The sequence below is a fragment of the Geotrypetes seraphini genome, chromosome 1, assembly GCF_902459505.1.
Source record: "Geotrypetes seraphini chromosome 1, aGeoSer1.1, whole genome shotgun sequence".
Classification (NCBI taxonomy): Eukaryota; Metazoa; Chordata; class Amphibia; order Gymnophiona; family Dermophiidae; genus Geotrypetes; species Geotrypetes seraphini.
Window position 1 is genome coordinate 196,337,840 of NC_047084.1, and position 15,372 is coordinate 196,353,211.

General features: G+C 44.6%; 1 protein-coding gene across 5 annotated transcripts in view; it reads left to right on the forward strand.

Annotated features, from left to right (window-relative positions):
* Positions 1 to 359: 359 nt before the first annotated feature.
* The window catches only part of SNX25 (sorting nexin 25), a 421,363-nt gene continuing 406,350 nt past the window's right edge, over positions 360 to 15,372 (forward strand). For 3 of the 5 annotated variants that reach the window (XM_033943491.1, XM_033943531.1, XM_033943523.1), the window contains exon 1: positions 361 to 932. In XM_033943491.1, coding sequence (XP_033799382.1) covers positions 594 to 932 — 339 coding nt within the window. In that variant the 5' untranslated portion in view covers positions 361 to 593. Of the gene's footprint in view, positions 933 to 15,372 lie in introns of all 5 variants that reach the window. The other 2 variants (XM_033943506.1, XM_033943498.1) reach the window with 1 other exon arrangement.

Genomic DNA, 15,372 nt, shown 5'->3' on the forward strand with positions numbered 1-15,372 from the left:
TGCCTAGGCCCTGAACCCATCTCCATTTATCAGCTGGGTGATTAAAAAGGACTCGGGTCCCACCTACCAGGTTTTCTGCCAAATGTGACTTATCTGCTCAAAATAAAGTTTATTTTGCACCCTTCTTCCAAGAACACAAACCTCGGGGACAAGAAAATCAATAGATCTGCACGCATGAATCATACTTCTAAAGAAAAGGCTGAAGTGCTCGTTTGTACAAAGCTGGATCACACTGTTTCAACCTTTGTCGTTGTAATCATTGATCATGCTCGAATTTCGCGTCCCCGCCACTCTCAACCAAAACTGAGTGTATGCGCAGCGTCACTGCGTAAACTTCCCAATACCCACGCGCTACTTGCGCTCCTCCCCTCCCTCACATCACGCGTACGCACCTCTGGCTCCTCCCCCACCCTCCGTCTCCAGGCAGCGGACACCGCGCCCCCGCGCGCTACGCGTTGGAATTATACCTCTGGTTAACAGTGTTGTTCGGCTCGCGCAGCAGTGGTTGCTGCCGGAGGAGCCGGTGGTCGAAATTCGTAGCCCACGCGGGAGATGTGCCTGACATTGATAGTATCGCCGGCGCAAGGAGCGTCATGTTCTCGGGCGTCCGTAGGAAGCCCTCAACCCTCAGCTCCGTTAGAAGTTCTGGTGGCCGAGCAAGTGGGGGGTTCCCCTACACCCCTCGTCGTCTGCTGCTGTTGGCAGGCGGATTGGCGGGGCTGGCGCTTCTGAGTACCCAGCTGTGGCGGGGCGATGCCGGGGCAGTGCTGTTCGTGCGCTTTCTACTCTGCTCGGGCGGTGCACTCGTTGCTTTCCTGTTAGGGACCCTACTGGCCCTGTTCCGCTATGGCCAGCCATCGCCTCCCCCAGATTTCCCCGCCGCTTGGAGCCGCAGTATGCCTCGCGAGGCGCTCCGCATGCCCGGTGGCGAGGTAAGAGCCCACGCAGCTGGCCCATCAAAGCTGCTTTCCTTTAACTGCATAGTCGCCAGTGCTGCCAGATATGGGTTTAAAATTCTCCTTGGTGCCTTCTGTTGCTGCTTGATTTTATTTATTTATTTTTTTGTTTAGAAGACGGAGGGGCGAGAATTTTCAGGCGATTTGTACAGACAGATACTCGCCAATAAAGGAAACCTGAGCTCCCGTTTTGTTGCTGTGAAGTTTGCTGCTGTCAGATCTTCATCCTATGTGTCTGTTTGTTTGTCTTCTGCGTTCTTGTATTGATTGAAATGGGTTAGAGCGCACCGAAGTGTATAATCTACATAAAGTGAATTGAGTTAATCAAGACAGAAAGGTTTTGATAAGAACAGAAAAGGGATATTGTTTTGCTTCTTGAGAACTTAAGGTATTTTAGAAGTGTTAAGTCTACGATAAGTGGTCTATTAAAACAAAGTGGTGACGGTGAACATTACATAACATATATAACTAAGAGTCAACTTTTGAAGTTGATTGGGGGATGCTGAACTGAACTCATAATACATTCCATTTCGCTCAGCAAAGAAAACCAAAAAATATTTATCCCAGGACAAGCAGGCAGGTATTCTCACATATGGGTGACATCATCGACGGAGCCCGGATGCGGACGCCTCACAAGCAGACTTGCTTGAAGAAACTCGAAGTTTCGAGTCGCCCGCACCACGCATGCGCGAGTGCCTTCCCGCACAGCGCAGGGCACGTCTCCTCAGTTTTCCGCGGAGCTGAGAAGTCCATCTTTGACTCTCTGCGTTTAACTTCGTTCCTTTGTGCCTTCTCTGAACCGCGTTTTTTATATTTTTCCTCACGAATCGCTGTTCTTATTTTATTTCTTTTAGTTTTAGTAAAAAAAAAAAAATTTTCTTCCGTCCGTTTTTTGAGACAGGCCGCTTGGCCGCAGCCAGAGGGCTTTAATCTTGCGGCGGCTATTTTTCCTTCTATGCCCCAGCCTGCCATGGGCTTCAAGAGGTGCAGCAAGTGTCAGCGCGCGATCTCTCTTACGGACCCTCACGGACGCTGCCTCAAGTGCCTTGGACCGGAACATCATCCTAGGTCGTGCCTGCCTTGCCAAACACTTCAGCCTCGTGCTTTCAAGCGTCGTCGTAATTTGGTGGACAAGCTCTTCGAGATGGAGTCTTCTACTGATCCCTCGACTTCGAAGGCGTCCTCAGCCTCGACTCCTACCGAGGTTCCTCCTGCACCTACTGCTTCCACCTTGAGCCTCGTCAGATCTTCGTCGTTTGCAACGGCTCTTTCTTCAATGTCATCTGCTGTATCTTCCCGTGTTTCCTCAGGTCAGATAGCTCAGCAGTCGGTTCCACCAGTAGTGATTAAAGTGTCTAAGACTCCCAGGTCGAAGCACACTCACACTACCTCGAAGGAACCTCCAGCCAAAGCAGGTGGTCCAGTTTCAGACGCGGATCCATCCTTGCCGGCTTCTTTCCAGACCATGTTAGAGAAGCAGTTTATTCAGTTCCTTACATAGAAACATAGAAACATAGAAGATGATGGTAGAAAAAGGCTACAGCCCATCAAGTCTGCTCACTCTGCTTACCCACCCCCTGTCTATGCCCTAATGACCCAATTTCCTTATCTTGACCCTCGTAGGGATCCCACATGGGTATCCCATTTATTCTTAAAGTCTTACTAACATGGGACCCAAACTGCTTCCTCTTAACCAGACTTCCTCTTAACCAGCAGACTCCCGCTGGTTACTTACTTTGCCCCAGTCTGAACTTACACACTCTTTGCAGGGAGCAGAGTCTCTGCGAGTGTCTGGTCTGGCATCCTCACACTCTATACAAGGAGCAGAGTCTTTGGGAGTGCATCGAGGTTCCTCCACCAAGCCTCGAGTTTCGATCTGCAGCCTCTAGTTCTATTCATCCGATGGCATCGGCTGCTCTCGTCTCCGAGGTGAAGTCTCCTCTATCCTCAAGATCTGGTCCTAGACACAGTTCTCACCGACGTTCGAGGCCTTCATCGAGGCATCCTTCCAGGCATAGTTCTTCTTCTCAAGACAGACCATCTTCCTCTAAGCCTTGATCTACTCCAACCTCGACCAGACCACCGACTCCTCGTTCGAGGTCTCCGATGCCGGACCTTGAGGATATCCCGGTTTCGATTGCCTCGTCCAAGTCACCAGGTTCCTTTGATGCCTTTTTCCCTGCCGAAGCTTGATCTTCGACTCAGGCTTTAACGACGTCCTCAAATCCTTCTCGAGGCAAAGCATTGGCAGATCATCTATCTTTCTCGTCTTTCCTTCGTCAGATGGCTGTGGACTTGGATCTTCAATTAGATACTGACTCCAAATACTCTAAGGAGTATCTAGAAGTCATGCATCTTCTTTAACGTCCGTCAGAGTCTCTTAAGCTTCCATTTCATAAGCTTTTGAATCAGACTTTTGGTCGATGCATGGAAACACCTTTTTCCATACCAGCTGTTCCAGGAAAATTGGACTCTAGATATAAAACTGTGCATCGCAAAGGATTTGACAACTCACAGTTATCTCATCAATCCCTCCTTGTCGAGTCCTCCTTAAAGAGGTTCCATCCTTCCAAGGTTTATGCCACCATTCCTCCTGGAAGGGAAGGGAAAACTATGGACAAATTCGGACGTCGCATCTATCAAAATGCTATGATGTCCTCTAAAGTCCTCAATTATAATTTTCAATTCATCACTTATTTTGAATTTCTTATTTCTTTATTACCGAAGTTCTTGCATTATCTGGATACTCAAATGCACTTTGAATTTCAAGAAGTTATTGTTCTTTGTCTCAACTCCGTTTGCATCTCTTCCAGTCATCTTATGATGCATTCGAGTTGTCTCCTCGAGCAGTTGCTTGCTCTGTGGTTATGCATCATCTTGCCTGGCTGCGTACCATTGACATGGACCCTAATCTTCAAGACTGCTTGGCTAATGTTCCTTGTGAGGGCAATGACCTCTTTGAATCTATCGAGGCAGCCACCAAGAAATTGTCTGACCATGAAAAATCTTTTGCTTTGATTGTCAGACCTAAGCCAAAGCCAGCTCCTGCCAAGTCTGCACATCCTGCTCTTATCTATCAATGGTGTTATGCTCCAAAGCTGGCTCCTTACACTCGCCCTCCTCTTAAGAAACAGCAACCTCAGAAGCAACAAAAACCTCAACCTTCTGCTGCACCTAAGACTTCTCAGCCTTTTTGACAGAGCATAACCTCCACCGTTCTGACTCTGTCTCATTTTCCCCCTATAGGAGGTCGTCTCCATTATTTTTACGTCAATTACCTTCGATCTCTGGGTGCTTACCATCATCAGGGAGGGATACTCTCTTCAATTCACTCAGGTTCCACCAGAGCTTCCTCCAAGAGAGTATCCTTCCAATCCATCCCAGACCGCCCTTCTTCTTCAGAAGCTCAAGCTCTGCTTCGTCTCCATGCCATCGTACCAGTTCCCTTGGAGCAGCAAACAGGGGTTTTTACTCCCGTTACTTCCTTGTTCCGAAGAAGATGGGTGATCTGCGACCCATTCTGGATCTCAGGGCTCTCAACAAATTTCTAGTCAAAAGTTTCGAATGTTGTCCGTGGCATCCCTTTATCCCCTTCTCGAGTAGAACGACTGGTTATGCTCTCTGGATCTCAAGGAGGCCTACACTCGTATCCCCATTTATCCGGACTCCCGTCTGTACCTCAGATTTCGGGTGGGGAATCTGCATTATCAATACAGAGTACTACCATTCGGCCTGGCCTCGTCTTCTAGAGTGTTCACCAAGTGCCTGGTAGTGCAGCTCGGAATCATGGTCTTCAGGTGTTTCCCTACCTCGGCGACTGGCTCATCAAAGATTCCATGTCTCAAGGGGTTATTGTAGCGACCCAACAGACTACTTGGTTCCTACAAAGTTTGGGATTCGAGATCAATTTTCCCAAATCTCAGCTTCAACCCTCACAGACTCTAGAATTCATTGGAGCTGTTCTGGACACTGTCCAACTCAGAGCATTCCTTCCACAGCAACATCTGGAAGCTCTACTTCAACTCTGTCATACAGTGTCTTCCTGATCTTCCATCTCAGCGAGACACATGATGGTACTCCTAGGTCACATGGCCTCCACAGTACACGTGACTCCTTTTGCCAGACTTCACCTCAGAATTCCTCAGTGGACCCTGGCATCTCAATGGATGCAGGTTTGCGATCCACTTTCTTGACACATCAGTCACTCCTTCTTTGAAGCAATTTCTCCGTTGGTGGATGTTCTCTTCCAATCTTTCCAGAGGCTTGCTTTTTCAAACGCTCCCTCAGCAGAAGGTCCTCACGACAGACTCTTCGACCTAAGCTTGGAGCGCTCATCGCGATGGTCTCCATACTCGAGGCCGCTGGACCAGTACGGATCATCAGTGTCATATCAATCTGTTGGAACTCAGAGCGATTCTCAAAGCTCTCCATGCTTTTCAACACCTGCTTCACGTCAAAGTAGTCCTCATTCAGACGGACAACCAAGTTGCCATGTATTATGTCAACAAACAGGGACGGACGGGAACTGCCTCCCTTTGTCAAGAAGCTCTGGAGGTTGGGATTGGGCAATCTGCCACAACACCTTCCTCAAAGCTGTCTACATTCAAGGGGCAAAGAATTGCTTGGCGGACAACTTGAGTCGTCTACTGCAACCTCACGAATGGATACTCCGTTCTTCACCTCTTCATCACATTTTTTCACAGTGGTGAACGCCTCAGATAGACCTCTTTGCGGCTCCCCACAAGTACAAACTGCCTCAGTTCTGCTCCAGGATATACTCTCCTCATTGCCTCGAGGCAGATGCTTTTCTTCTAGAATGGACGAATCTCTTCCTCTACGCGTTCCCTCCATTCCCTCTCATTCTCAAGACTCTGGTCAAGTTGAAGAACGATCATGCCACCATGATTCTAATCGCTCCTCGGTGGCCGAGACAACCTTGGTACTCCCTTCTACTTCAACTCAGCAGCAGGGAGCCATACCTTCTACCAGTTTTTCCTTCTCTGCTTACACAGAGTCAAGGATCTGTGCTTCATCCCAACCTGCAGTCTCTACACCTGACAGCTTGGTACCTCTCAACATAACCCCTCTTCAGTTTTCTCAATCTGTAAGAGACGTTTTAGAGGCTTCTAGAAAGCTTACCACTAGACAATGCTATCACCAAAAATGGACTAGATTTTCTACATGGTGTTTTTCTCATCATAAGGAGCCTCAGCATTCCTCCTTATCTTCTGGTTTGGACTATCTTTTGCACTTATCCAATTCTGGCCTCAAGTCTACATCTATCCGAGTCCATCTCAGTGCAATTGCGGCTTTCCATCAGCCTATTGAAGGCCTCTCTGATCATCCGGTGGTTTCCAGATTCATGAAAGGATTTTTCAATGTCAAACCTCCTCTCAAACTGCCTCCTGTGGTTTGGGACCTCAATGTTGTCCTTACTCAACTAATGAAGCCTCCATTTGTACCAACTGATAAGGCTTATCTGAAGTATCTCACTTGGAAAGTGGTGTTTCTCATAGCCCTCACTTCTGCTCGACGAGTCAGTGAACTGCAAGCTCTAGTTGCTGACCCACCATTCATGGTGTTCCATCATGACAAAGTGGTTCTTCGGACTCATCCTAAATTCCTCCCTAAAGTGGTCTCGGAATTTCATCTCAACCAATCCATCGTTCTTCCAGTGTTTTTTCCAAAGCCTCATTCTCATCCTGGAGAATCAGCTCTTCATACTCTGGACTGTAAACCTGCTTTGGCCTTCTACTTGGAACGCACCAAACCACACAGAACTGCTCATCAACTTTTTGTTTCATCGATCCAAATTATTTGGGCCATCCTATTTCTAAGCGTACCATCTCCAATTGGATGGCGGCTTGTATCTCATTCTGCTATGCCCAGGCTGGATTAACCCCACACAGTAAAGTCACAGCCCATAAAGTCAGAGCAATGGCAGCTTCAGTAGCTTTCCTCATATCTACACCTATTGAGGAAATTTGTAAGGCTGCTACTTGGTGCTCGGTTCATATCTTCACTTCTCACTATTGTCTGGATACTTTCTCCTGACGGGATGGACAGTTTGGCCAAACAGTATTACAAAATTTATTCTCCTAAATTGCCAACACTCCCACCATCCCATTCTGGTTAGTTTGGAGGTCACCCATATGTGAGAATACCTGCCTGCTTGTCCTAGGATAAAGCACAGTTACTTACCGTAACTGGTGTTATCCAGGGACAGCAGGCAGCTATTCTCACAACTCACCCACCTCCCCTTGTTGGCTTCTCTGCTAGCTATCTGAATTGAGGAGATGCGCCCTGCGCTGGTGGGAAGGCACTCGCGCATGCGTGGTGCGGGCGACTCGAAACTTCGAGTTTCTTCAAGCAAGTCTGCTTGTGAGGCGTCCGTATCCCGACTCCGTCGATGACCTCACCCATATCTTAGAATAGCTGCCTGCTGTCCCTGGATAACACCTGTTACGGTAAGTAACTGTGCTATTTGGTAGTGAAGATCAGCCTGCATCTAATGTCAAGAGCAGGTAATGTAAAGTTGTAAACCAATCAAAAGTTAGGGTCCTGACACACAAAGGTGTGTAAATTTTGGAGCTGTCACCATTTTAAAAAGCACTAGTGAAAAGGTGGTGCAATTTTTCTTGGAAAACAACTAGCTTTAAATTTTGTGTAAGGTTATTTACCTACCTGGAATTTATAGGAAATTATGCAAAAATGCACAAATTACTGATATACGTATAAGTGCTCTAATGATGGTTTTTATATATTTGCATTGCATATTAATGCCTTTTGTGCCTCAGTTATCAATTTAACTTGCTTATTTACCATATTGACAGTAACGTATTAGTTTCATTTTCTCATTCACAGCGTAGTCATAGGGATAATCTATTACTGAAAATGCCCCCCCTCCCCCCCGAAAAAAAAAGCAAGTTTGGACTCATTTACATCATTTGGTGGTATCGGGCAGATAACTTAGCTGAACCTGCCAACTGTTGGGGATCTCATTAGATATTGGTTGTATTTGAGAGACGTCAGTGATCAAGACAGACAAAATTATAGAACCGGTCAATGGCTTAATGACTGGATTACTTATGATCTGAGGAAGAATGGGTTACTTTGAAAGATAATCATAAAATGCATTAAATTAGTCCAATAAAAAAGGTATGCCCTTATTTTCTTTGTTTTTCATTTTATTTCTATATACATATTACCTTGTTCAGTGGTACAAAGCAAATCCAAAATTCAGTGGGCCTGCTATAAACAGCTGTTGAAACAATCCAGCAAAGTTTCTGTGGGCAGAGCAAAACTGGAGGAGAAAGACGATTTATGGAGAAGTTCGACACACTGATGGACATACTTATCTGCAAGAGTGAAACAGAGTTGTACTGATGTGGGATGCAATTCTGCCTGTCAATAGAATACACATACTTTGACTGCAGCAGAGAGAAGATTCCTGTGACTGAGTTAACCTTTACAAAAGGTCAAAGAGGAAGAGTTGGGAGTTTTGGACCTTATCAGATTGGATCAGTCAACCTTAGACCAGAAGAACTATAGAAGGAAAGGCAGGCCAAAAGGAAGGAGGATGAAGAAAAGTGGAGAATGAAGAGTGAAAACCCCCCCAGCAGAAATGCAAGAGATGATGGAAAGATCTAGAGGGAACTAGAGGATGACACGGGGACAAAGTTTGTCCTTGTCCCTGAAGACTCCAGCTCCATTCTCGTCCTGTCCCCACGAGCTCTGTCCTGATTTGCATAAGCCTCGAACACTTATGATTTCATATTTAAATCAATGTTCTCTCTAAGCTGCGCACCTTTCATCCTGCAGTGCACCAGCTGCTGATTGCCACTAACAGGGGAGAGCTCTGCATATCCACTAATCTGAGAGACAGAGCTGGAGCTTGATGGCTAATCAGGAGCACTTCTACAAGGAAGTGCTCTTGATTGGCCATCAAGCTCGAACTCTGTCTACAAGATTGGTGGATGTAAGAGCTTTCCCAGTAATGAGCCTTGGCATGAGACCTCCCCTCAGGAATCCAGTCAGCTCAAGCCCGCCAGCATTCACTGCAACTGTGCAGAAGATAGCATGGGAGAGACTGGGCAGCATAACCATGCAGCTCCAGAGCCAGACTACCCCGCATTAAATTACCTCAGCACAGCAGATACTAACCAACATTAAGGCCCTCCTTTACAAAGCCACACTAATGTTTGTAGCGCCGGCCGTAGAGGTAAGAACTCCGATGCTGATAGGAATTCTATGAGCATCGGAGTTCTTACCTCCGCGGCCGGTGCTAAAAATTCTAGTGCAGCTTTGTAAAGGAGGGGGTAAATATATAACATTAAAAAAAATATTCTGTAATATGCAGTATCAGTGGCGTACCAAGGGGGGGTGGTCTGCCCTAGTTGCAGCACATAAGGAGGTGCAGTGCTCCGATAACTCCATTGAGGGCTGGTGTCGGGAACTTCTTCCAGCAGCAGCAGCAGCCTTCACAGCTCGCTGCTCTTGTCAGCTTTGGGCCTTCCTCTCTGCCAGATCCTACCTTTGCGAAAACAGGAATTAGGCGGGACCCAGCGGAGAGGAAAGCCCAAAGCCAAGAGCAGCGAGTTGTGAATGCTGCGCTGCCGACTGGGGAGGGGTGGAGGGGGAGAGAATTGCTGCACCTGACTAGGGAGAGGAAGGGAGAAGGAAGACAAGGGGAAGGAAGGAAAGGAAATGCAAGACCATGGATGGGGAGGGAGAAATGCCTGGGCATGGAGGAAGGAGACAGAGATGCTAGACCAAGGAGACTGGAAGAAGGGAGGGAGGGAAAGAAAGGATAGGAGATGTGAGCATTTGTAGTGTGTTGTATTATTTCTCTATGCCTGCCTGCAGGCCTGGTATTGGATTTAGATCACTCCTTTCTCAGTAAGTGCTCAAGACAAGTTACGGTTAAGTACTGTAGTTTTTTTAATATAATTTGACATAATTTTCAAAAATTACCTGCCTTCCCCCCTTCCCCTGCTCAGCATGCACCAGCCCAGCCCAACTGCTGCTCAGAACACATCATGACTTGCACAGCTGCTTCCCTGGCTTAGAGGGAACATTGATTTAAATCTTTTTATGAAGGTATAAAAATTGACAATATTCTGTACAACTTTATAAATCACAAATAGAGCCTTCTGGTTTGATCTGGTTTTGGTACAACCTTCCCAAAGATTCAGTTGCTTATGTTTTTTACATCATCTGGGAAGGTAATTGGATTGTCTTTTAGACATGGGCAGAGAAGAGAACCTAAACTGGATGAATAGGAAAATAAGTGTCTATTAAATGTTGGAAATGTTCCTTGATGCCAGCAGCGATGGATGAATCTGTTGCAGTAACAGTAAGGTGCTTGAGCAGCTGGGCACAAGATAGAAGGATGTTGCAAATGATAGGAGTCTGATCAGCAGATGAGACTCTTGTTGCCACATCAAAGGCAGACAAAGACCCAAATGTCATTTAACAAAATAGTTCATTTACATCCAAAAGCAGCTTATGCAGTTTTTTAAAAATTGAATTCAGTTGCCAGTTGTCTAAGATGTGTTAAGTTTTTACATATTGATACTAGTCTCAGGTTTTTAGAGATTGACACTGGTACAAAGTTTGTCCCTTCTCCATCCCCGTGTCATTCTCTAATTTGTACTTGAAGTGGAACAGGGAGATTCAGATGACATGGTAAAAGAACAAATGGAGGGAACCTCATTAGTCAAAAGAGCCAAAGATTAGAAGTACAATGATTAAGATTTCTTTTGAGAGCCATACCCTGCGCCTGCTTGCACTACGACGGCTACGTCAACCCGACTGACACCCCACTTACCCACACGTAGTCGAAATCAATTCGTGGCAGAGCCTAGAGAATGACATGGGGAAAAAAAATTGTCTCTGTCCCCGCCCCATCCCTGTGAGCTCGGTCCCCGTCAACCATCTGATCCCATCCATACAAGCCTCAAATAGTTTTATACTGAACTTATATTAAAGTATAAAAAGAAACAATATTCTGTACAATTGTCAATTTATAAATTAGCGTTAGAAAATGCCTGCCGTCGATTTTCTGCTGGCTGCTGCTGGGCCATGAGCATCTGTGTATGCTTAAGGCAAGGGTGTCCAATGTCGGTCCTCGAGGGCCGCAGTCCAGTCGGGTTTTCAGGATTTCCCCAATGAATATGCATTGAAAGCAGTGCATGCACATAGATCTCATGCATATTCATTGGGGAAATCCTGAAAACCCAACTGGACTGCGGCCCTCGAGGACCGACATTGGACACACCTGGTTTAAGGCCTTCTGAATCTCACCCTCTCCAAGATTTTCATGATAGGGTGAGATCCAGAAGGCCTTGAGCATGTGCAGATGCTCAAGGCCCAGCAGCAGCCCAGCAGAAAATTGGCAGCAGGCACTTTCTAACACTGGCGGCGCACAGGTAAGGACAGGGCCGGTCATTGGTGGAGGGGGGGGAGGAGGCGATTGCAAAGGGAGGGAGCAGCGCCGGTGGCCTTGGAGGGAGCAATACTGCTGGTTTCCAGGGTCGGGTCAGGTGGGGCTCGCAAATCGAGTCAATGCTCGGTTTGCGAGTTAGTTTGCTTGAGTGTTTTGCTCATCTTGCAAAACACTCACAAACTGCGTTACTCGCAAACCGAGGTTTGACTGTACAGTATATCTCTATAAGCAACCTATATGCACCAACAGCAGATTGCCCTGACTTCTTTGAGGAAGTGGCCAATCAGATAATAACCACTAATCCCACACATCACATAATCGTTGGTGACTTCAATATATTAAACCTTACCATTGATACAATCTCATCTGCTGCTTACAGAAAACCTATGGCTTGGTCTACCCTAGATGACGTAATGATGCAACTAGATTTGATTGACGTTTGGAGGACTTTCCTAACGCAAAAGTAAAAAATATACTTTTTTTTCTCTGCTCCTCACTGTTCATATTCTAGGATAGATATGTTCCTTGTTAATAAGTCCCTTCAACCTTCTATAAGTGTGGCGTCAATTGAAGAAATCTCTGTTTTAGATCATGCAGCTATAACTCTCACCTTGAATAATATTGCTCATATGTCTCCTCCTAAGGCCCGGAGATTTAACTCTAATCTCCTATTGAAAGAGGACTTTCGAGCCCATATAGAGAGAGCTATACAATAATTTTTTTCTTTTTAATAAACATGAAGATACCAGCTGGAGCATAACTTGGGATGCTTTCAAAGCTTACGTATGCGGTTTGATCATATCCTTCAATTCCAAAATCAAAAAGAAACGCAACATAGAGATCCTTACATTTGAAACTAAAATTAAAGCAAAAGAAGCGGAATATCAAACATATATTAAGAACATTAATATCCTTCAGGAACTTCAGAAATTTAGATATCAATATAACTCCGTCTTAAGGAAAAGTGCTACATACAGTCTTCATCAATGAGGCAAACTACTCAGAAAACAATAAATCAGGACATTTGTTAGCCTCCTATCTAAAGCAGAAAACTGAAAAAAATCAATTCATAACTTACTGAGTCAAGATGGAGACATCTCCACGACGCCTGAGATCCTAGCTGAATTAAAAAAGTTCTATGAATGCTTGTACTCCTCTGAAACCAAATCAGAATATGACCCGCATACCTTTTTAGATCAGGTAACCCTGCCCATTCTACCTGAAGCGGATAACAATGCCCTAGATAGACTTATCGCTGCGAAAATTGGCACCATTCAGAATATGGCAAAAAACAAATCGGGCCCTGATGGTATAACAGTTGCATTCTACCAGGCATTCTGGCTCCATATATACAACAACTCTTACACATCTAGCATCACAAGGAGCAGCGATGGGTACATTCACAGAAGTGACAGTTATTGTCATCCCTAAATAAGGGAAGGATCAGCACTAGATGGCAAATTATAGACCGCTGTCCATGATTAATGTAGACGCAAAGATATATGCTAAACTCCTGGCGACCAGGTTGCAAAAAGTCCTCATGAAATTGATTTCTAATGATCAGGTTGGCTTCACAAATGGAAGATATTCAACCAAAAATACTTATACACTCTCTAATATCTTCTCTGTAACTCAATCACTAGACAATAAACTTATTATAATTGGTCTTGATGCCAAAAATGCCTTCGACCAAGTCGAATGGGCTTTCCTGTATGCATCTCTTAGAAAATTCATTTTTTCTGAGCAATTCATTAAAATGATTTCAGTGCTATACTATGCCTCCATCACGACTCTTTATTAATGGTCAACTTTCTGATCTCTTTAGTCCAATGAGAGGAACCCAACAGGGATGCCCATTATCTCCACTGCTTTTCAATATTGCACTGGAGCCATTGTTAGTAGCTATCCGAACTAATGATTTAATTAAAGGATTTGAATATCAGGGTGATGAAATTAAACTTTCTGCTTACGCAGATGATGTTATACTCTGTTTCTCCAGATTCCATCCCTGCTGTTTTGGCTACAATAGATAAATACACCATGGTATCAGGATATAAATTAAATGCCTCCAAATCTGAAATTATGTCTTTAAATTGCTTTGAAGACAGGCAGGATAGAGAGGCTTATGGCTTTGGGTTTGGAACTCTATCCAAATCAAATACCTTGGTCTTTATGTAGGAACTATAATGGAAGACACAGAGAAATTCAACACGGATTATCTCATAAACATAGTCAAAGAATCAACTCATAAATGGTCCCCTCTCAAGATAGCTTGCAATCTGTGCAAAACTCTGCTGCGTGACTCATCTTCTACCAACCTCGCTACACTCTTGTCACTCCTCTACTTAAGTTACTTCACTGGCTCCCTATCTGTCATCGCATACAGTTCAAGATCTTATTGCTGACCTGCAAGTGTGTGCATTCTGCTGCCCCTCAATATCTCTCCTCGCTTCTCTCTCCTTATACACTTCCCAGAAAACTCTGTTCCTCAGATAAGTCACTCTTAGTGTTACCCTTCTCCTCCACTGCCAATTCCAGACTTCGTTCCTTTCATCTAGCTGCCCCCTATGTCTGGAATAAATTACTCGAGCTTGTCCGTCAAGCCCCTTCTCTTGAATAAAAGCAGACTGAAAACCCAGCTTTTTGATATAGCTTTCAATCCTTAACCCTGCTCCTCTGCCTTCCAACCCAGCCCGCTGATTAACTATTCCCCTTAACTGTATCCATGACATCCTGTTTCTGTCTTGCATATTTAGATTGTAAGCTCTTTTGAGCAGGGACTGTTTTCTTACTCTTTGTGATTCTGTGGTAGTGCTATAAAAATAATTAGTAGTAGTAGTAGTAACGCGGTGGGGATGGCTTGCCACTATCCAAATGATGATACAACCTAAAATAAACTATGTTCTAAGTATGCTACCTTTCTTGCTAAAACGGAAAACTTATCACGAAATAGAACGTATGCTCAGCAAATTTCTATGGAATAATAGCTAACCCCATATTACTGTACATAAACACAAAAATGACAAAACCATGGGGGGTGTTAACTTCCCTGATTTCTTTAAGTATCATCAAGCATTTATAATGTGACAAGGAGCAATGTGGATTACAGAGGATGTCTCTTCCAATCCTCCCGAATGGCTACAATTAGAGAGACAGATCTACATACAGGTCTACCAATCTAGCACTTAACTTATCGATTTCCCTTTGTTCCATAGAATTGAATAGACCCCTCTATTCCTCCACCAGCTCTGTTCTCTAGGAGTTTGATGGCATACAATCCAAATGGTCTGACTCTTCCATGATATTGTGGCACAATGATAATATCAGAATCCAAGGTGACACCTTGAACTGGAAGATATGGCAGAATTGTGGAATATGGACTGTCTGGGACTTGATTAAAAACTCTCAATGGATGACTTATAATAAAATAAGGGACACTTACAATCTACCACTGAATCAACATTATAGGTCACTACAACTATGACAGTGCTTAGATGCTATTTACTCGGGCACAACCAAATTAAATAATCTTTTGGACCTAATACCAAAGATTGTATCAATTGATCTAAAAAAGAGTGCTGTGGCAAACTGGTATAAGGTTCTACAGAAGGTGACAGATATCTCCTTATCAAACATGATGAGTCTGTGGCACCGTGATCTAAATATTCCATTGGATGATGAGATATGGCAAGAAATTTGGTCTAATATGTTCAAATCATGTACCATGCAACCACAAATCAACAAAGTAATAAAAGCATCATTCGTGACAATGAGAAATCTAAGACAAATCTGAAAATTCTTTGATAGGAAACAATTCCTACTTATGGTACAATCCCTTATCCTTGGACTAATAGACTACTGCAACATACTATACCTCCCATGTACACAGTGACGTACCTAGCATGTGTGACACTCGGGGCCCATCATTTTTGGCACCCCCCCATCTGTATGAAAAACATGATTTTTAGT